We start from the raw sequence: 21,827 nt of genomic DNA, 5'->3' as shown, positions 1-21,827 counted from the left end.
ATATACAAATAACAAATGTGGAAGTTTACATTCAGGAGACCTGGAGTTTGTATATGGAAGTGAGTGCTGAAAGGGCTGAGGTGAGCTTGTGAGTTGCTGTGCAGTGGTAGAAGAAAGGTGGTCTGAAATCAGAGGGAAGGTTGCCACATGAGAGGTGAGTGGGCATGTCCCTAAACACACAGTGACCTGGGGTAGCAGGTAGAAGTTTAAGGCGGGTGTGTTTTGTGTATTCCTACGTGGCTTGATTCAGCAGGTATAGTTTTCCATGTTCACCTTGTTTCTTCACAATTGAAATCACTCATAGGTAAATGTGAAATTACCTGTGATCAAGTATTCTACAAAATATCAATTGCTTTAGAACAAATTCAGCAAGCATTATTGCAGAACTTTGTATATGGATATAGCTATACTTTTCTTTTTTTGCTGAATATTTGAAAGTAAGTTGCAGATGGCATGACATTTTATTTCTAAATACTTCAGTATAAATCTCCTAAGAATGAGGAATTTTTTTTCTACATAACACCAATATATTACCACCCTAAGGGCAGTTAACTTAATTCATCAGTTCATGATGAATTCAATAAATTCATCATTTATTTTTTTAAAATAAATTTTATCTTTTAGAGCAGTTTTAGGTTTATAGAAAAATTGAGAAGAGAGTGCAGAGACTTCCCTTGTACCACCTCCATGGCCCACATATAAGAGTTTCTTCTATCATTACTATCTTGCATTAATGTAGTTCATCAATTACGATTGATGAACCAATACTGATACATTATTAAGTTCCTGGTTTACATTAGGGTTCGCTCTTTGTTGTACAGTTCTGTGCATTTCAAAAAATGTACCATCCACCATAATAGTATCATACAGAATAGTTCCACTGCCCAAAAAATCTTTTGTGCTCCAACTATTCCTTCTCAATGATCTTTTTATTCTCTCTCTGATTTTGCATTTTCAAGAATGTCACATGGTTGGAATCATACAGTATGTAGCCTTTTCAGACTGGCTTCTCTTAGCAATATGTGTTTAAAGATTCCTTCATGGCTCAATAGATCATTTCTCTTTATTGCTGAATATTTCCCTGTGTGGATGTCCCACATTTTGTTTATTCATTCACCTACTGAAGGACATCTTAGTTGCTTCCAGTTTTTGGCAATTATGAATAAGCTGCTGTAAACATCTGTGTGCATGTTTTTGCATAGCCATATGTTTTCAACTTATTTGGATAAATATTAATACAAAGTGTAATTGCTGGATCATATACCAAGAGTATGTTTAGTTTTTAAGAAACTGCCACACTGTCTTTCAGAGTGGCTCTACCATTTTACATTCCTGTCAGCAGTGAATTCCTGTTGTCCCACATCTTTATCAGCATTTGGTGTTTTTGGTGTTTTGGATTTTGGCTGTTCTTGTTATTTTAATTTGCAATTTCCTAATGACATATGTTGAACATCTTTTCATATACTCATTTGCCAGCTGTGTATCTTCTTTGATGAGGTATCTGTTAAGCTCTTTGGCCCATATTTTAATTAGATAGTTTTCTTATTGTTGAGTTTTAAGAATTCTTTGTATATTTTGGATAATATTCCTTTATCAGATATGTGTTTTGCAGATATCTTCTTTTAGTCTGTGGCTTGTCTTTTCATTCTCTTAATAATGTCTTTCATAGACCAGAAGTTTTTAATTTTAATAAAGTTTAACATCAGTTTTTCCTTCATGAAAAACTTTTAGTGTTGTATGTAAAAACTCATCACTAAACCCAAACGCAACCACTTCTAGAAGTTTTATAATTTTTTATTTTACATTTTGAATAAATTCTTACACATTGAATAAATTTTTGTAAAAGTATGTAGATCGATTTTTTTGCATGTAGATGTCTACTTATTTCAGCGACATTTGTTATGATGTTATAAAGACTTGGTGCTCCATTGTATTGCCTTTGCTCCTTTGGCAAAGATCAGTTTACTGTATTTGTGTGGGTCTGTTTCAAGGCTCTCTATTCTGTTTTACTGATCTATTTGTCTACTATTTCACCAATGTAATACTATCTTGACTAATTGAGTTTTATAGTAAGTCTTGAAGTCAGGTAGTGTTAAGTCTTCCAATGTTATTGTTCTTTAGTATTGTGTTGGCTATTTTGGGTCTTTTGCCTTTCCATGTATACCTTAGAACTAATTCGTCAATATCCACAAAATAACTTGCTGGGATTTTGAGGGAGATTGCATTGAATCTATAGCATAAGTAAATGTGAAATTCCCTATGCTCAAATTGCTCCCTAATATATCGGTTGCATTGACACAAATTCAGCAAGTGATAAAAGTAGAACTGGCTATGTACAGATATATATACTTTTTCCCCCTGAACCATTTGAAGGTAACTTGCACGTATGATAATACTTCACTCCTAAATAGTTGAGTATAAACCTTTTCAGAATAAGGACATTTTCCTACATGACCACAATACCATGACTGCTTCTGGGATAATTAACACTAATTCGTAAGTTAGCTTTTTAAAGACATTCCTGTCCTTAATAAAGCTTGTTGTGTTTTATTATTATTATTTATTTAATGCCCATCCTGTCCTGTTCTAGGCACTATACTGTGCTGGGATGTGAAGACAAGTACAATTTCCACCTTTTAGAAGTTCACAGACTCCTGAGGAGACAGACATCTAAGACAAGATTATGATAGGTTGGGATAAGGGCCATAATAGCTGTATCTACTTTCCTTTCATTGGAGTGTATCAGCAGAAATGCGCTTCTCAAGGGATAAACATCACTCTTCCCAGAGTGGCATTCTAGAGCCTGTGCCCCATTCCATGATTTGCCAGCCTGGCCCTGATGGTTCTTTCTTCCCAACCCAGAGGGGCTTGTGTCCATCTGAAAATGAAGGATGTCATTCAGTCCCTCTGATTCTTTCAGTTTCTGTGCAATTAGGACTGGCCAGGCACGGAGGAGCAAGGAGGGCTTTGAGAACTGCCTAAGGAATGGGAGACTTTATCCTCTAGGTTAGCAGTATTAAGTAGGACATGGGTTTGGACATGAATACTAGAGACCCAAATTAACCACTTTGGTACTGTGCTCACTGGCCACGAAACCTTGCCCACAGCTGGCACTCATAGTCCCCACAATAGTTTGTGCTATGCATTGATGACAAATCTATTTTGCTCTTGTGTGATGAGGAAAGCTTTAAAGCACTGAAAGCTTGTTTTACTTTACAGGCAGCTTTACTTGTAATGTAAATCAGAATAGGTAACATATACATATATGTTTTCATTACGTTATTTTTAAATGTTCACGATTTTATTTTGATAAATGAAAAATTAGAAAAGTCATATCATGGCTGTCAGTTAAAGTCGACGCTCGGCTGTGTGCCTTCATATCATGGCTGTCGGCTAAAATTGCTGTGCGTGTTTATCTGTGGCTATTGACTATAGTCGACGCTGGTACTGAAGTGGTTAACAGTGACTTAATCAAGATAGGAGTTAATTTCTTTTTCAAGTAACAGGAGATAACTGGCTTAGAGCTGGAATGCTGGCTCAGATGCCCTGGTGTCATGCAGGGATCTAGGGTCATGTGGCTAAGGCTCCATCATCCCTTCCGTGATAGGTCACCACATCCACATTCCAGGCAGCAGGAAGAGGTGGGCAGCATGCTCCTTCCCTTTCGGGAATATTCTGGAAACTATACACTGCACTTCTGTCCATGTCACACTGGCTATAATTTATTCACAAAGGTACTGAGAAACATAGTCTTCATTTTGTAGGCAGTGCACCAAGCTAAAAATAGCAGGTTCTGTTCCATAAGAAGGGAAGAGTGAATATTGAGGGACAACTTGCAGCCTATATATATATATATATATGTATGTATGTATGTATGTATTTTTAAAATGCCTTCTATAAAATTAGTCTTTTAACATATTATTTAAAAATAGATTTATTGGCCAAATAATTTGGGGGACATTAAGCACTGTTTGGATCTCATGGAGATTCACACTGTAGAGGGGCATATTAAAGGCTCTGAGAAGTTCTGCAATAAAGGAATTGTCTATCTCTGTTTAAGATAATGTGGCCAAAAAAACCATATTTTACAAAATTGTTATTATTTTTTTTTTTTGCAGAAGCCCTATCAACATAAACTTGGGAAACATTGGGAATCATTGAAAGTTCCTTAGTTTGCAGTGATGCAAACATTTTTAAAGCAGTTCTCTCCTAGGGATATAGTCGTGTGTATGTATATTGTATCAGTCAAGGTTCAATCAGAGAAACAGGACAACTAGGAGATATATGGGGGAATTTGTTGCAGAGATTTAATCTTATGCAGTTGTGGGAGCTGGTTAGCATGGGAAAGGCTATGTCTTTGTGTCTGATGATGGAGCTTGAAGTGTATAGGCAGATACTTATGGAGGAAGACAATAAAGTTGGGAAAGAGAACAAGGTGGCACTCATGAGAATGGACAGAAACCTGGATCAGTCTGTCACTGTCCCAAGCTTTGGTGATGTGGGTGTCCTGAGGGAGAAGCTGATGCTCTTCTTTATGGAAGTAAACACACACCTGGCTTAGGAGTCAGAGAAGCTGAAGGAATACCCAGGGAAGGTGGCTCTAGCATTGTCAGGCCTGGCTGCTGCCCCTCCACTGTGGTGAGCTTGCACGGAAGCAACGCCGCAGGTGAGCTGCTTGGTGCCCCTGCACCAACCTTCCAGAGGCAAACACAGCATGGCTGCTGTTTCACTTCTGCCTTCCAAATCTGAACTGGAAACATGCAAGGAAGGGAATGCTGAGAAGCAGAGTTCAGCCTAGCCAGGTCAGCGCATTACAAAGTCACCACAAGTGTATTCACCTAATGACTGGTACAGGATAGTTTACAGCTGCACTAGTAGCCACACTACTCGTTGTAGTAGCTTCAAATTGGACATAACTTAAATGTGCATCACCAGTTAAGTAGATAAATAAATTGCTACCTGTGCATAAGTAATAGATGAACAAATCATTGCTACATTCGTCAACATGGATCTTACAAAACAACATGGATCTTACAAAAAATATTGAGCACAAGACACACAAAAGAATATAAACCATAATTGCGTTTGTAGAAATTTCACAAAAGGCAAAGTTAATTCATGGTGTTGAAGTCAGGATAATAGTTACTCTTGAGAGAGGGTTAATGACTTGGAGGGGCTATGAGGGAAACTTCTGATGTGCAGATAATGTTCTTTCGGCTCCTTGATCTGGGTGCTGGTTACACTCAATATGTTTGCTTTGGGAAAATTCATTGAGTTGTATTGTTGTAGTTTGTGCACTTTTCTGTACTTATACTTCAACACGATGCTTAGGTAAAGTAAAGTGTTAATAAGTTATTGAGGAGTCAAGAACAGGCTGGGTTGGAGGAAGGAAATTAATTCTGAGCTAGTTAAACCCAGTAAGGAGTAAGGTGTGGGGAAACAAGGCAGTGGGTACTGCAAGAGGCAGGTTGATTGGGAAGAGGACAGAACCTATTGAGGGTCATTGTGGCTCCATCCAGGCTGTCCCTGTCCTCTGTTGGCATGTGGTGGTATAAAAGGTTAGGACTATGTATACAGAGGCCCAATCAAGGGCTCTCTTCTGGTACACATCAGGAACATTTGTGTGGCAGGGCAAGGGGAGATTGTGATTCTGTAGGTCTTGGTAGACCCCTGGCACTTTTAAGTTCCCTCGCTGTCCTCGTGTGTTCCACAGGAGGAAAAAACACAACAACACTGGACTGTGGGGGTAATGGACATGGATGGAAGGGGAAAAGTACAGGAATGTGGGGGGAACATGGTGCTTAAAAAGCTTGCCTTTATCTCCAATGTCACACCTCTTTCTGAGTGTTTTTTCTTACCGTTGACTCTTACAAACACAACATTGTTCTAGACTTTGTTTTGTAAAATCTTATTCCTGTTTTCGTGCTTTTTGCTTTTGTGAATTGAGTAATTGATCAGAATTATGATTCATTTCTTTAAAATAAACTATTTTAGAGTGGCTTGGACTTCATTGACAGGGTTAAATTCCCAGGACCCTCAATTCTTTAGAGTTGGACTAAATGGCTGGTATTGTTGCTTATACAAATGTCTTGACCTTGATGGAACTTATGTTTATGGAGAAGTAAAGTTTACATTTTTAATTTAAAAAAGAAAAAAAATTGCCTTGGGTTGAATATGGGATTAGGTAATCTTCTGTGACGTCTGCTGTGTCCTGAGACTGGATTGTGTATTCTCTGATGCCCTTAACAATTATCTGGAAGCACTGTTGGCTGGGATTATTGATGGCTTTTCTAATGCCTAGGAAATTAGGATTTGAAGTGTTAATAAGAAGTTTGCCCTAAAATGAAGTCTCACAAGTAGCTTGGTGTTTTATTTTGAAAAATGTTGAATATGCATGAAAACAATAGGGGGAGTATTCTATAATGTTCTCTCAAGCCTTGGGTAACACTGTCATTGTGCAGTTCTCTGACTTCCTCAGTCTGATGGATGCTCATCGTTGCTGTGTTTAAAGTCCCACCTTATCCTATGTCATAACATCTACCCCCCTGAACTGTAACTTCTGGTCTCCTTCTTTATCTGTTGCCTCTAATCTCATTGAGGTCAGGGACTCTGTCTTATTTGACTTTATATCTCCAGCATACAGCTCAGTAGAAACTCAGTAATTAATCATGAGTGAATGAGACCCAAATTTCAGGAAGAACTGATACTTGACCATTAAAGAAGGGTTCACTTGGGGAGAGAGGAGAAAAGAGGGAGGGAGGCAGAGTTACAGTCATCAGAGAAGTAGGAAAAATACCTAAATAGTATTCTATTGTGGCAGTCATGGAAAAAGAGGAGAAATTTTTAAGGAATGAGCAAATGCTAATAAGAGGTCAATGAGAATGAGGTTTTTTTTTTTGTTTGTTTTTGTTTTTTTTGTTTTAAAGAGTTTTGGGATTTTTCAAGGTTATGAGTAGCTGTAGAACTGTGAGATAAATCAAGATCTCAAGGGATTAGGGGAAAATACAAGAAGAGGAAATGGGGGGAGCAGGTAAAAAAAAAATAGCTGCAGAGAAGTGAGGCCACAAGGAAGATTTGAAAATGGCAGAGCAGAGTGGCAGAACCAAAAACAATATCCTCACGAGAGAAGAGAGCTGTGTTCATTTGAAGGCAGAGGCTGGAGGAGGTTCCTTTCACGCCTGTCTCCTGGTCCTCTGGAATGACGCCTGTGGGTGACAGAGCAGCTCAGGGGCTCTGTGTCAGGCCGAGTCAGCATTGTATTTATTGAGAAGCCACACATGCTGAGCCCTATATTAAGCCCTTTTCTCTGATTTTGTTTCTTTTAACTTGATCTTCCTTTTCCCACAGGAAACATGGTGGAATGGTGCTTACCTCAAGATATAGACCTTGAAGGTGTTGAGTTCAAGTCTATGGCCAGCGGGTCCCATAAAATTCAGTCTGACTTCATGTAAGTACTCCTGAATCTCAGTCATCTTTGTACTGTTTCCCTCTCTGTGCCCTGCTCCCACCCCTCACACTTTACCCGGAGCATTAGGGCTCTTATCTAAAGGTCTTCAAGTGGTATGTGTATAAATGCCCTGAAAATATATGTATAGTTTTGTGTTTATATCAGTTTTCTGGCAAGGAGGTCTCTAGCTTTTATCAGGGGCTCAGTGGATTTCATGACCTAAAAAAACTTAAGAATCCCTACTATAGAGATTCTCTCACTTTCTAAGAAACGATATGGACTTTACTTGAGATTTGGTTTTAAAGAATGTAGGTGCAGCTCAGTGTGGGTTAACTGCATCTGTGTGCTAAAACTTGAAATTCCAACTTTAAAACCAGTTTGGGACCAGCATCAACTGTAGTAGACAGCCACAGATGAACCCACACAGCCCAGTGTCGACTATAGTCGATAGCCACAGATGAACGCGCACAGCGACTTTAGCCGGCAGTCGTGATATGAAGGCACACAGCTGAGTGTGGACTTTAGCTGACAGCCGTAATACGACTTTTCTAATTTTTCATTTATCAAAATAAAATTGTGAACATTTAAAAATGACATAATGAAAACATATATGTGTATGTTACCTATTCTGATTTACATTACAAGTAAAGCTGCCTGTAAAGTAAAACAAGCTTTCAGTGCTTTAAAGCTTTTCTCATCACACAAGAGCAAAACGGATTCGTCGTCAGTGCACAGCACAAGCTATCTGGGCGGACTATGAGTGCCGGCTGGGGGCAGGGTTTCGCTGCCGGGGAGCGTGGTCCTGAAGTGGTTAAGAACAGTTTTCAGTCCTACATAGTTGGGCACTGAGAGTTTTGTTAGGAGGAACAAATGGAAAGAACTTAGGATAATGAAGTAGGCTTAATCTCCCCATTGGGCTGAAAATGTGACTGATATGAGTGTGAGAAAGGGGAAGGGAATAAAATGACAGCTCAGTTAAAAATATTAGAGACTCAGGCAGCGAGGGAACAATTGACATGGTTTATGTTATGAAAACAGAGTAGTAGGGGAGCCTGAAGATACATCTTGGTTATGGTTCTCCCATCCAAGCCACTAGAAATGGTGCAGGAGAGAAGGGATGTGTCCATGGTTGTGGTCAGCGGCGTGGCCAGCTTTCCAGAGACCAAGTCCCCATTCCAGCCAGGTGACCCTTGGCGAGTTCTGTGATCTCTTTGAGCCTTGGTTGTCTCATCTGCGAGGTCGAGTGGCTTGGACTGATTTTTCCCTTGAGGTTCTAAAAACGTTTGTTTTAAGGCTGAGCTTTGTCATTTGGAGCTCTGGACGCAGTTAATTTGTTTGGGCTTGTGTCTCAAAGAAAAATAAAAAATTTCTTTCTCTCATTTTGAACCCCACTACATATTTGGTCTCTTTTAGCTATTTCCGAAAAGGGCCCTTCTTCGGCCTGGCCTGCTTTGCCAACATGCCCGTGGAAAGCGAGCTGGAACGTGGGGCACGGATGAAGTCTGTGGGCATCCTCTCTCCTTCCTACACCCTGCTTTACCGGTACATGCACTTCTTGGAGAACCAGGTTCGGTACGTGGCTTCTGTACTTGTGCAGGGAGGCAGCGGGACCTGCCCGGTGGCGCATATGTTATGAGTCCTCGGAGATGGAGGTTGTGTGCCAGGAGAGCAGGTGTCTTTCCCACAACATCGATGGCGGTGTTTCAAGCCCTAAGGTGGTGGTCCTTGTGTTTCCACCAACGTCCCACATAATTATTCTTTCTACTATAATGAAAGCTGGGGTAGATTTTGCTCTCAGTTCACATTTAATACTGTCATCAATTTTGTTTAATTAAATAATTTGTTGGCAGGTATATGATCTTTATTTGCCCTAAGCCACAGTAATTACCTCCTTGCCCCAAGTAGGCAAACAGGCTCTAAACTTTTAAAGCCTAATCCTTTATAATGGGGGGTTACTGTTATTATTTGGGGTGATAGAGAATTTTTAACAGAAACAGTAAAACTAATTACTTTATATATATTTTTTTATTTTGCAAGTAATCTAATTACATTTCAGATTTTGAGGGGAAGATCTATTCCTAATCCCTGAAGCACTGTTAAAATTGTAGCACATTTGCTTTTTGGTCATTTATGTGTATATATGTTAAAAAAAAATGTATCATTCCATACACTTTTATAGCCTATATTTTAAAATTTATTTAAAATTTTTATGTAGCTAATTTGTCTTGATCTTCATTTTTGAAAGAACATGAAATTTATTGTTTGTGCAAAAACCATGTTTATTATTTTAAAATTTATATAAAAGTACAAAATAAGAAAACTACATATTAACACTCAAAGATATCCATTGACAATATTCAGTGCTTATGATTCTAGAATAAATGTAACTTTATAAAAATAGTTTTAATATTTTTGAAGATTTAACTCTATCAACTAGTAGGCAATTTTAATGATAGATATTAAATATAATTTTACTTAAAACTTCAAATAAATATTTTTTCAGAATAAGATATATTATTCCTTGAAACATTCTTCTATAGTTAAGAGAAAGATTATGAAAAACATGAAGATATGGTGTCATTACTTAATTGAGAAATAACATAAAAAGAGTAAAGTGCACAAATCTTAGTATAGGTGTCATTGGTGTTTTTAAATTTTGTTTCAGCGTAGACAGTGTTTATTATGCTTCTTTCCAGTTCCTTTTCCCTACTTCACATCTTAAGTCTTAAGTCTTAAGTCTTAAGTCTTAGCTATATATTTAAATGAATTTTAAAACCATTTCCAGTGCTTAACTGTGACTTGCTCCATTTCTGAGTTCCTGATTTGATTGGCTTCTTGGTTGGTCTAGATTTTGCCATCAAATACTTTCTTTCTTTCTTTGAAAGGATCATGGGTGCTTTTTAAGAGATGGGTCTCACTCTGTTGCCCAGGCTGAGTGCAGTGGTGTTATCGTAGCTTATTGCAGCCTCAAAATTCTTGGCTCTGTTAGGGTGTAAAGCTTAGTAGGTGCTTACAGTGTGGGTGTAGAAAGATTTCTCATATAGAGATTAGGACAAAAAGAAGAGGTTTATTTGCCTTTCTCTGGAGAAGAGGAAAAGGACCAGCACAGAGATGGAAAAAGGAAGAATGTGGTGGCCCCTGAAAACCAGCTGTTGAGGCTTCATAAAGGGGGTTATAACAATGGCAGGGTACAGAAACTGCTGCACCCGCTCCTTCCTGTCTTCTTAGTGGCAGGCAGATAACAAAAACTGCAAGGATGTCAAAGTCCAAGAGTTGGCTTCCCTGCCTTTCCTTGGAGATGGGATTATCACAGGAGATGTGACTCTGTGCTTGGGATATAGTTGAGGCTGTAGCTCATTCTCCTACTGTTTACTCGGGAACTCAGTAAAAGCAGATTCTCAAAAAGGAAAAAAAAGAAAAACCCCAATTTTGAAAGAGGATTTGTATCTCTTCTCTGTCCATTCAGCTCTTTTCAGAAGTTGTACAAAACAGAACTCCTGCAGAGTACCTGTCAGTGAAAGAACTCACAGGATTGATCTGTAACTGTTACTGGGAAAATTGTGGGATTAGGTATTTTCCTGCTGCTTTTGCAAGGTCTCCCCTTTCACTTAAGCAATGCTCCTGCCTCAGCCTCCTCAGTGGCTCTGCTGTTTTCTGAAATTCGTTGTTTTGGAGAAGTCTCTTCTAACCAGATACCTACAGATTCTTTGTGCTGTTTCTGAACTCACCAACTGTTCATTAGGCCATATCATTTTTTTCTGGGATGGTTTGTCCTCTTTGCTTGATAGTTAGGTCTTTTATTTTTATTTTTTTTTATTTCAGGAAACTTACCTTCTGTAATAAAATATTCAACTTTTCCATTCTGTTTTTTCCTCCTCCTTCAGGAATACCCTTTAATCATATGTTTTCTCTTTATTGTCCTCCATATTTATCATTTTGATGATGATTTTGATAATGCTAGAGCTGTCCTGTAAGTTTACTTGTTTATTCTTTCTGTTTGAGCATTTAGCATGCTTCTGGGTCGGTTTGTTTTTTAAGCGGACCCTCTATACTTGGAGCTATGATAAATACCTTTATGCATAGATCTTTTTCTCTATTCAGAATATTTCCTCAGTTTTTTGTCTGGATCATGACTTTAAATCAGTGAACTCTAGATTAGATACTGGTCTCCATCTGTGGCCCATCCTTCCCTCCCTCATGTTCCTAGTGACCTCCCTGAGGCTGTACCCTAAATATGACCTTTACAGATAAGCTGACTCCCATGTCTGCGCAAGAATACTTAACTGCAGACTTGCATAGGTCTCTTGAGAAAGAATCGTATCTCCTTCTCTGGGATACAGAAGAATTGGCTTTCCCAGCCTTGTGGAGTCCCAAATTATTGGTATCTCAATTGATTTATTAATATATTGCAGAACTTAGAACACACTACCCTTATTAGTCTGTATTTCTTTACATTTCTGCTTGCAAACTGGCCAATTCTTGCCTGTTTTCATCTTTTATAGTAGCTTAGTAAGAGCAGTACAAGATGTAAGTGGGGACACATTAATGTTCAGTTTCTAACTGCCTCCCCTAAAGCTACAGATTCAGATGACACAGGGTCTGTCTGCCAAGTTGTTGAACTTTTAGGAAATGTTATGCTACAGCGTAACAAGGGTTCCCAGCTTTCTAGTCTGCAATATCTATTTTCTCACCACCCTCCCCTTCCACCTGCTAAGCCAATGCCACAATATGGTTTTTGATACTGTAGTGACTTACTTCTAGGTATCATTTTCTGCTTTAGCTAAGAGTATAGGCTAAAATCTTTGCGATTTATAAATTGAAAATAGTTTACCCCTTTGTCAGTTGCTTTTTAACGTCAGTTTGTTGTCATTTTTGTAATGTTAGTTTTTTTCTCTTTTGAATTCATTAATCTTTTTATGGCTTCTAGATTTTGAGTCCTAGCTAACAAGGTTTTCTACCTTGTTGATTAAAGAGGGCCAGAGGTAACATGAGAGAAGAGACTTGTATGACAGAGTCTGAGGAAAAGAAAGAAGCCTAGTAAGGTAAGCCTAGGTCTAGGCAGGGATACTTACTTGACTGCAGCAATGACTTTTGTGTAAATTGGCTAGACTTGATCTCTGCAACACCTAGTCTGTGTTTTATATTTATTCTGATTTCTCATGTCCCAAACTTATTTATTAGTATTTCCTTTACAGCTCTTGCCCTCAATATCTCTAGAGCTAGAGAATCCTTTTTTATGATTATTTTTATTAGTCAGAAGATATTGAAGAACTGTTTTATAATTTTTAAAAATTATATTAGAAAGGGAAGAGAGACTGTTACTTAATAAAAGAGACCAAAGACACGTAACCTCAATTCAAACAAACCAACTGTAAAGTAACATTTTGGGGACAGTTGGTATAATTTGAATGTGGACTGGGCATTAGTTTATATTAAGGCATTATTATTCATTTTGTTAAGGCATGGTGGTTTTGTATTACATTATTTTTTAAACAGACTTTGTCAGCTAGAGATGCATACAGAAGTATTTATGGGTAAAATGTTATGATGTGGGATTTTCTTTAAGATGTTTTAGGAAAAAAGTGGTAGTTGTGGCTATAAGATATAGATATAACCATATTGATCAAATACTGATCATTATTGAAGGTAGGTGATGGGTACATGGGATGCATTATTCTCTTCTTTCTACTTTTTTGTATATGTTTGAAAATACCCATAATGAAAAGCTTAAAAAGACTAAATATAAAACTAACACTTGTTATTATAGGAAACTTTGAAAAATAGAGAAAAGCCCAAAGGGACCAAAAAAAAAACATGATCCCACCACCCAGACACCTACTATTAGGATTTTGATCCTACTATTCTTTTTTCCATGTATAAATATGTGCATATATGTTAATTTTTTTAAAAAGGGTTATGGAGGTCATTCAGTATCTAAATTTTATAACTTGATATGTTAACCTTTCAGTGTATCATGAATAATAGTCCTCAAGATTATTTTGGTGGTTTCACAGCATTTCAACTTATAGATGTGTCACAATTTAATTATTTCACTATCATTGGACTTTTAGGTGGTTTCTTATTTTTCACCACTGTAAACATAAGCATCCTTGCGAATAAATGATTGCTCACATCTATAAATAGTTCCTTAGGCCACACACCTAGAAGTGAATCATTGGATCAGAGAGTATATACAATGTACAATTTGATACAAATTGTAAATTACCCTTCAGTAGGTAGTATCAGCTTGTCCCTGCACCAGCAGTAAATGGGAGTGCCTGTTTTTCTGTATTTGCAAAGCCAGAAGGTGACTTGTTCAAACCGGTAATGAATACATCAGAGTGATGGAGTATAATTATTGCACAGAGGCATCTCTGATTCTCAAGTGGATGAATCAATGCCAGGGTGTGGTAGGGACAGACAGGTCAGTTGATTGGGCTCTGCATGGTCCCATATGCCTGGGTTATATCAGTGAAGGGGATGTGGGCTTACGGAGAACCCCACTGTCTCTGGTCCTGCGGGGGAATCCTTGATCTGGCCCATAAGCCTATGGCTTCAGATCAGTAGCATGTATTGAGCCAGTTCTTCTCCAGTTTTTATGATGTCACATCTCTTGGACAGTTTCTGTAGGTGGTTTGGCATGCATTTCAGTGTGGTCATTTCTTCAAGTATGCATTCTTACAGGTAAGCTCACCAGGAAGGTCTCCTTTTATACCATCTTTGAAGACTAACATCATCCGTACTCAGTCTCGTTTCAGTGCTTTTTAGTATATCTTCGTGTTGTGTTTGATAATGTTGCAAAATCTACAGTGTGTTTAAATTTTGAGGCTTTCATGCAATAATGGTTTAACATTCATCTACGAACTGCCAAGTTATATTTATGTCTGTATGCATATTCTATATTCCACATTATTGACTTGTTCTTTTCCATTGGTCAGTGATATCTCAGGCTATCAAAGGACAGAATCCTTATGCTAGCTTTTTGTCTAAGGGACTCTGACTTAGTAGTGAGTCTTGGTTCAAGTTTAGAGTTTAATGTAGTCAAACAGAAAAGACAGTTATACAGCAAATCAGCAAATGATAAACCTAGAGAATGAAAAAGTATTACGCAAATTACTCTTGACAGAGCTCCCTTTAACACAGAAAATATAGTATTAAGAATATAATAAAATGATTCTCTGTATTCTTTTTAGGGAAGTAAGATCCTAATGAAAACACCTATGAACTTAATTGTCTTTGTGTGATTTTCTATTAATAAAACCTTTATCAATTTGACACACATCCCTGAAGAGTATCTGAAATCTGCCATCTTCTCAGAATAGTCAGACACAACTTAGCTACCATGGATTTCCCATGTAGCCTGTGAATATCTGTAAGAGGGAGAGAAGTGATTATAAGCACCCTCTTCCAGATAGTTATTTATTATTATATCACTCGGCTGCCTCCTGTGCAAAGCTTAAAACTAAATGTTTTTAGGACCCTGAAATTAGAGTGGTTAATCAGAGAGGAACTTAGTTTATTAATCATTTTTTGAATACAGCGATTTTTTTCCTTTTTAAAATATAAATTTACCTGAAGGTCTCTTATCATCACCTTGACATTGGGAGCTATAAGTCACTCTGGAGTGGCAATGTTTGGAGCACAGCTGGCTACCAGTTGTTTGATGAAAATCTTGACTCTGAGCAGTTTGTCATAGTTTGGAGTAAGCCACAATGGCAGTTTATGGGGAGTAGGTTTTGCGAGGGAGGGGTGCTCCCTATTTTTAATCACAGTTGTTCTAGGGCCATCCGTAATTAGGGATGCTTCCCCTTGCTCAGTGGACCTATATTTTGCTTCTCTTTCATTGTTTGATGGAAATTATAGGACACTGAGAAAGTGAAAGTGGATCAAAGGGTTTTAGTGCCTTTTATTCCTCCCTAAATCAATTTGCTAGGGCTTCATAACAGTACCAAAAACTGGGTGGCTTACAACAACAGAGACTTATTATTTCACAGTTCTAGAGGCTAGAAGTCCAAAGTTAAGGTGTCAGCAGGGTTGGTTCCTTCTGAGGAGGGTGGGGGAAAATAGGTTCCCTGCCTCTCTCTTGGCTTCTGGTAGTTTACCTACAATCTTTGGGGTTCCTTGGCTTGTAGATTTATCATCCTGTTTTCTGTCATCATGTTCATATGGCATTCTCTGTATGTGTCTCTGTGTCCAAAGTTTCCTTTTTAAGAAAGATATCAGTCATACTGGATTAGGGCCCACTCTAATGTCCTCATTTTAACTTGAACACCTTTATAAAACTCTATCAAAATAAGGGATGTTCTGAGGTACTAGGGCTCTAGTGTGTCCTTTTTGGGGGGGACACAGTTAAGCCTATATCACTCCCATAGTGACTGCATAATGACAAGCAGTTCCCACTGTGCTTCTGCACTTGACTTGGGGCAGGACTCTCCCCTGTCCACATGGTCCAGGGCCTCAGTGCTGCTTTCTTGGTTTGCAGTCAAGCCTCTGCTGACCTGAGCTGGGTGGGGGTGGGAAGAGAAGAGATTCTGATGCTTTTAATTTCTTTATTACTCGATGCAGAAATTATGAGCCCTAGTGACATCCAGTAATAACTGTTTTCTCTGATTTGAGACATGGAGGGGTAAGCTTCTCCTTATTCTTCTGTAACAACAAAACAAACAAGCAGGCAAGCGTGAGTTCCAAATGAAGAGCAGCTTGATGAAGGGAATTCTTAGGCTTCCAAGTTTCCCCTTCTCACAGTGAGCAGCTGTTCTCTGGGAAGCGGCACCCAGTCTCCAGCGTACCTTGCTCGAGAACAATAGACATTAGTCATAGTCTGTTAATTCTTTCTGTTTCCCGTGAGAAAGAGAATGTGTTAACATGGTGCTGCCAGAAAGTTTCAGGCCCATGTTTGAGCTCTCCCTAAGGATCTTCTGTAACATCAAAGAAGGCGTCCTAAGCAACTTCCAAATGGGGATCTTTTAAGGATATCGGGCCTTTGCCCCTGAGTGTTATAACCCTTGTGTTGGGGAAGTTCATAGCAGAGCCACGGCCAGAGCTGTTCTCACTGTGCATGTGTGTATATGTGTTGTGCAGACACCAGCTGGAGATGCCGGGACATTACTCTCATCTGGCTGCCTTCTATGAGGACAAGAAAGGGGTGCTCCATGCCGGCCCTGGCAGAGGCAGCAGCCTGCCCCCTGTCTACTGGCTGCCTTCCATCCACCAATACATGTACCCTGAGATGAAGGTGAGGTCAGCTGTGTTCTCACACAGTGTTGGACTTGTGTCTGGGTTCAGTAGCTGTGCATGAATTTTTAAATAAACAAGGAATTTATGTCTTGGGCTCTTGCAAAAAGTCTGCTTTCAGTAGGTTGTAACATAGAAGCATTTGGATTAGTTTAACACATAAGGTGACATAACTTATCTTAAAAACTGTGCTTTCTAGTCATCTGTATAATCATAGTACAAAGCCATGTATGTGATAGGTAGGCCAGTTGTTATGGACTCCTAGTGGGGAAAAGATAGATTTGATTCCATTGATTGCTTCAGGTATTTTAAAGCCAGATATTTGAAATAAACATGAAGCATTTGATGAACAAGTATGGTATTTGTTAGTTAATATGTTTTTAATATTACTTTATTTTATAGCTTACCTGAAGTATTTGGCTTTGGTACTAGAGTGTTTGTTTATAGTTAACAAAACACCTGGCCAAGCATTAGCTGTTGGAAGAATATAAAAATGACTAAGAACACGAATCTACCTTTTTTTTCTTTTTCTTCTTGCCTTGCCTGTGGTAGGTCACAAGATATTTCAGTGGAAACTTGGGGTTCCCCTTGTAGAGAAATTATGCCATGAGTTTAAGGGAGAGCCCTTGGAAGGTGTCTTGGAAGAGGACTTTGTCCCTGAGTATTTCGCTAGGTGGAAAGTGAAGAATGCTAATTCCAGACTGAGGGAAGATGTGAACAGTGAGAGCCATGGCCTACCACTTTTCCAGCACCTTCTGTGAGTTAGGCATTATGCTAACTATTCATACCTGTTGCAGCACTCTTTAAGTGGTTTTATCAGGTGGTCATGAGAGAAAAGATTGGAGAAATAGGTTGGAATCAGATTATAGAGAACCTTAACTACTAGACCATGGAATTTGAACCTAACAAATATCACCTGGGGTCTTTCAGGAAAACAGAGGCCATGTCAGGTATTGCAGACTAATTCAGTACAGGCAATCAGTAATATAGGAGTTGAAAGACTGAATGAGTAAAAAGGGAACTAGTATATTAGCATTTACAGACAGCAGCCACCACCTGTTTAGTCATCTCCCGTGATGATATTGTGATGATAATGTGATATAACACATTACCCTGAAATTGTTTTAAACAGTATGTGTTTATCTCACAGTTTCTGTGAGTCAAGAATATGGCATGGTTTAACTGGGTCCTCTGCTTCATGGTCTGTAGTCAAGGTATCTGCCAGGGTTGGGGTCTCATCTGAAAGCTTGACTGGGGAAGTATCTGCTTCTGAGCTCATGTGGGTGTTGGCAGGATTAAATTTCTTGAGGGCTGTTGAACCGAAGCCCTCAGTGCCATGCTGGCCGTTTTCCGGAGGGCGCCCTTGGTTCTCAGCCATGTGGGTCTCTCCAGTGTGGCAGCTTGCTTCATCAGAGCCAGCGAGAGCCAGCTAGCAAGAGGAAGTCAGAACCCTTTGTATTCTAGTCATGGAAGTGACCGCCCAGCAATGTTACCATATTCTCTTGGTTAGAAACAAGTTACTCAAGAGGAAGAGAGGATTGCATAAGGCTGTAAATGGCGAGAGGAGAGGTCACTGGGGGCTGTCTTAGGCTGTCAGTCACACACCTTTAGGGCTGGGATCACTAAGAGGAAGGAGTGGCATTCTCAAAACCATGGGAGCCTGGAGGAGCCCTATAGGCCAGTGCTCAGATCTCTAAGGGTGGCACCGAGCATCTGGTGCAGGGACCTCTCAGGAAACATGGCTCTGCCTGTGCTGAGATTGCTCTGAAGAGCCAGAGGTCAGAGTCACAGGTGTCTTCTTTTGTTGGAGAAAGACTAGCAGGGGCAAGACACCAAGGAGTGTCCTTCTCCTTTCATTCTGCCTGCTAGTCTCCGGTCTTTACTCCCATTGAAAAAACCTTGCAGGAAGCCAGTTGGCATAGGAATCCAGAAAATGTGGTTTGCAGATTTCCCAGCCCAGAGCATAGGCTGAGAAGACAGTGATTAGAAATGGCCCAAGGGCCACTGGGGGATTCTATTCTTGCGCTGACCGGACCCTGCTCTCTTTCTATTTGCTCCTGACTCTGAGTCAAATTACTGCTAGAATGTCTCCAACCCCACCGGGATGTGACCAGCATCTGACCTGGATATCCCTGGACTCCTCTTCCCAAGAGACCAAGGAAAAGGGACAAAGGGAGAAAAAGGAAAATTGCTTTATGCTTTTGCCCTAGTGAGAGCAGCTCATCAAAATACCTGTTAGACTGAGGAGATACAGGGAAAAGGGTACTTTCATAGGTTATAGATACAGATCATTTTTAAAAAACAATGTCAACACATCAAAATTAAGAATATATGTACCTTTTGTTTCAGTAGCTTTACTCCTCAGGATCTGTCCAGAGGACAGAATGATCTGTGTTAAGAATATTTAATTCAGTGACCATTAACTAAAGTGGTAAAAGAAAAAAAACAGAAAAGCAAAAAAATTAAAATAAAAATAAAGAAAAAGAAAGGATGGTATTCTTGGCAGAGGTACCAGCACATTACATCATCTCTTATGTTGAAGCGTATATGTTACTTCCTCCAGGAAGTCTTCTCTGTCTCTGCCAGAATGAGGCCAGGCACCCTCCTGTTTGCTCCAGCAACCCGTCCTCCCACTTGGCTCTCATCAGGCTGGATTTTAATTGCTTGTTTATCTAACTTTCTCCCACCAGCCTATAAACTATGAGGGCAGGGACTGGGTCTTTTTTGTTCATTGTGGAACTAGAATACTGAGTGCTTGGCACAAAGTAAGCACATAAGGAATATTTCTTGAATGAATGCATACGTGCATCCATGAATGAACTAATAAATAAAATCAGAATTAAGGACTGATCATTTCTTCTAGGATTCTAAGGCCCAAGATATACTGGGCAAGGCCTGCCAGGCTCCCGAGCAGTGGAGGCACACATTAAGGGCTTGAAGCTAAGCAGCAGGAAGGCTGGGAAGACGACTTGGGGCGTGCTTTGGCACCTTTTTCTGTCTAGTTGCTGTTTGAATTTGATGAAAGACAGTGATTGGAGGGATCCTACCAGACTTTGTCACTTGCTGCCTCTCCTGGTGATTTGGGATGTGGTGGCAGAGGAGGCAGCCTAGGGCATGCTCGGTGGAGGGCAGCCTTTCTCCTGGAGTGGGACGGGTGAATGGTGTCAGTGCAGGGCTCATGCCTCAGAAAGGGAAATTATCTCCAGGTAGTGCAGGTATGGCTTCAGAGGGCCGAGGACAGCCCTGGTCTGGGCTGGCGGAGCACAGAGGCTGCCTCAAGGCTCTGCTGTATGTACCCTTGAAGTTTCCAAGTTGTTAAACCTTGGCATGTGGCCTTAGTGTGGTGCCTTTCTTCAGATGTGCTCTTGCCTGTGTCCCTAATGGGTGACAAGCACTCTGATTTCTGACACTTTGGCATGGAAGTGACCTTCTGAAAACTTCACAGGATATCCACTTTGAAGCCTCTCTGTTTTGTCTAGTAGTAGTCAGTCACTGCATATGTTTGTACCTGTGTGCTGAGTCCTTCATGTTTTGTCTCGGGGTCCTTATGGCCATGAGAGGTAGGCAGTGGCCTCCTGTTTCACAGATAAGGACCGTGAACCAGAAACAGTAGCTGACCTTCCCGAGGCCTCCCTGTTAATAAGTAGCAGAGCCAGGATTGCTCTTGACCCCTGGGATGTTCCTTGGCTCGGGGCTCCTAGGAGGCAGCTTGCAGAGGGTGCCAGGCCTTTGCAGTTGCATCAAAAGGAAGAACAGTGGTAGGTGAAGTGCAGCAGGGTTCATGCCAGTGGGTCCTGTGGTCCTTCCTGCCTGTGACCTGTGCAGGTGCCTCGTGTTATATGGTAGCCAGTCCCCGTATATTTGGGAATCTGATCTGGGACTGTTTGCTCATCATTTTATTACTCACAGAGCTCAACAGTGTTTTTCAGTTGAGTTTTCTTACGGAAGTATACTGTCTCTTCAGAGACACTTTTATTTCTGACTTGTAAAAAGTTAAATTAAGCTTTGTTTTCTTTTACCTCTTTCTCTAGAGTAGTCAGTGATCCCAAAACTCCACCTTGAGCATATCAGGGGAGCTGTTGTATTTTAGAAGTTTAAAGATAACACTCTGAAGGTGAAAAACATCATTTTGTGTGGACACAGCATCCTTTAATGTATCTGTTTGGCTGTACTTTAGATTTGGGGGTGGTATTCAGCATACACCTGCATTGGATATTTTTTGCAATATTTTTAAAAAGTATTCTTCCTCCCCTCCTCCTCTCCCACCTCCTTTTAATTTTTTCAGATCACACACCCAGCTGGCTGCATGTCTCAGTTTATTAAGTTCTTTGGAGAACAGATCCTCATCCTCTGGAAATTTGCCTTGCTCCGAAAGCGCATTTTGATATTTTCTCCCCCACCTGTGGGCGTTGTGTGCTACAGAGGTAACTAGAAGCCAGAGTCAGGCTCTGCTCACGTTCCCCAGGGCAGAAACTTGAGTCTTTCCATCACTGACCAAGCTCAGAAGAGGTCAGGCCACAGCAAGGGCATCACAGGCGTTAGGCCGAGAGTGACGTGACTGGATGTGGACTCTGGGGGTGGGTAGCAGAAGGGTTGGGTGACCCGTCAGCAGCCTGGCAAGAGATAAGATTCTGGATTAAAGCAGAGAAGATGGATTCTAGATATATTTATGAGGTAAACTGCACAAAGTTCATTGTCTGGTTGGGTTGTAATGGTTCTGATGTGTGAGGTTGTGAGGAAGCATCCAGCATGACAAGGGTAATGGGACCGCCAAACATGGCACCACAGAGGGCTGGTATGATAGGGTTAGCGTGGGAGGTGACGAGTGCACACTGTCTGGGAGGTCTTCCTGGGGGACACTCGCCCACCTCTGTATAGCGGAGGCGGGACCTTTGGGGAAAATCAGGCTGAGACAAAGATTTGAGAGGGGCGTATAGATTGCACTGATGAGATGTGCAGTGTCACCTGGGGGTAGGTGAGTGCAGAGGTGTGCCAGGTGCAGGAGGGGGACTGATAGGGTGGAGGGACTGAGGGGCAACAGGCAGAAGGGAGGGGCAACCGGAAGATGCAAGGGGTAGGCTGGAATTCTGAGAAAGTGGAAAGTCAACGGTATCAAGTTTTAAGCAAGACCAATGAGAGAAAGAGT

The 21,827-nt window shown here is 40.3% G+C and overlaps 1 protein-coding gene across 1 annotated transcript in view; it reads left to right on the top strand.

Moving 5' to 3' along the window:
* DENND11 (DENN domain containing 11) overlaps positions 1-21,827 on the top strand; it is a 37,892-nt gene that overhangs the window by 7,035 nt on the left and 9,030 nt on the right. The window contains exons 2-5 of the mRNA XM_012768035.2: positions 7,348-7,447; positions 8,861-9,019; positions 16,529-16,682; positions 20,967-21,105. Coding sequence (XP_012623489.1) covers positions 7,348-7,447; positions 8,861-9,019; positions 16,529-16,682; positions 20,967-21,105 — 552 coding nt within the window. The remainder of the gene's footprint in view (positions 1-7,347; positions 7,448-8,860; positions 9,020-16,528; positions 16,683-20,966; positions 21,106-21,827) is intronic.

Source organism: Microcebus murinus, chromosome 9 (genome assembly GCF_040939455.1).
Source record: "Microcebus murinus isolate Inina chromosome 9, M.murinus_Inina_mat1.0, whole genome shotgun sequence".
NCBI lineage: Eukaryota > Metazoa > Chordata > Mammalia > Primates > Cheirogaleidae > Microcebus > Microcebus murinus.
The sequence above is the reverse complement of the archived record's forward strand: the minus strand, read 5'-3'. Positions and strand labels throughout refer to the sequence as shown.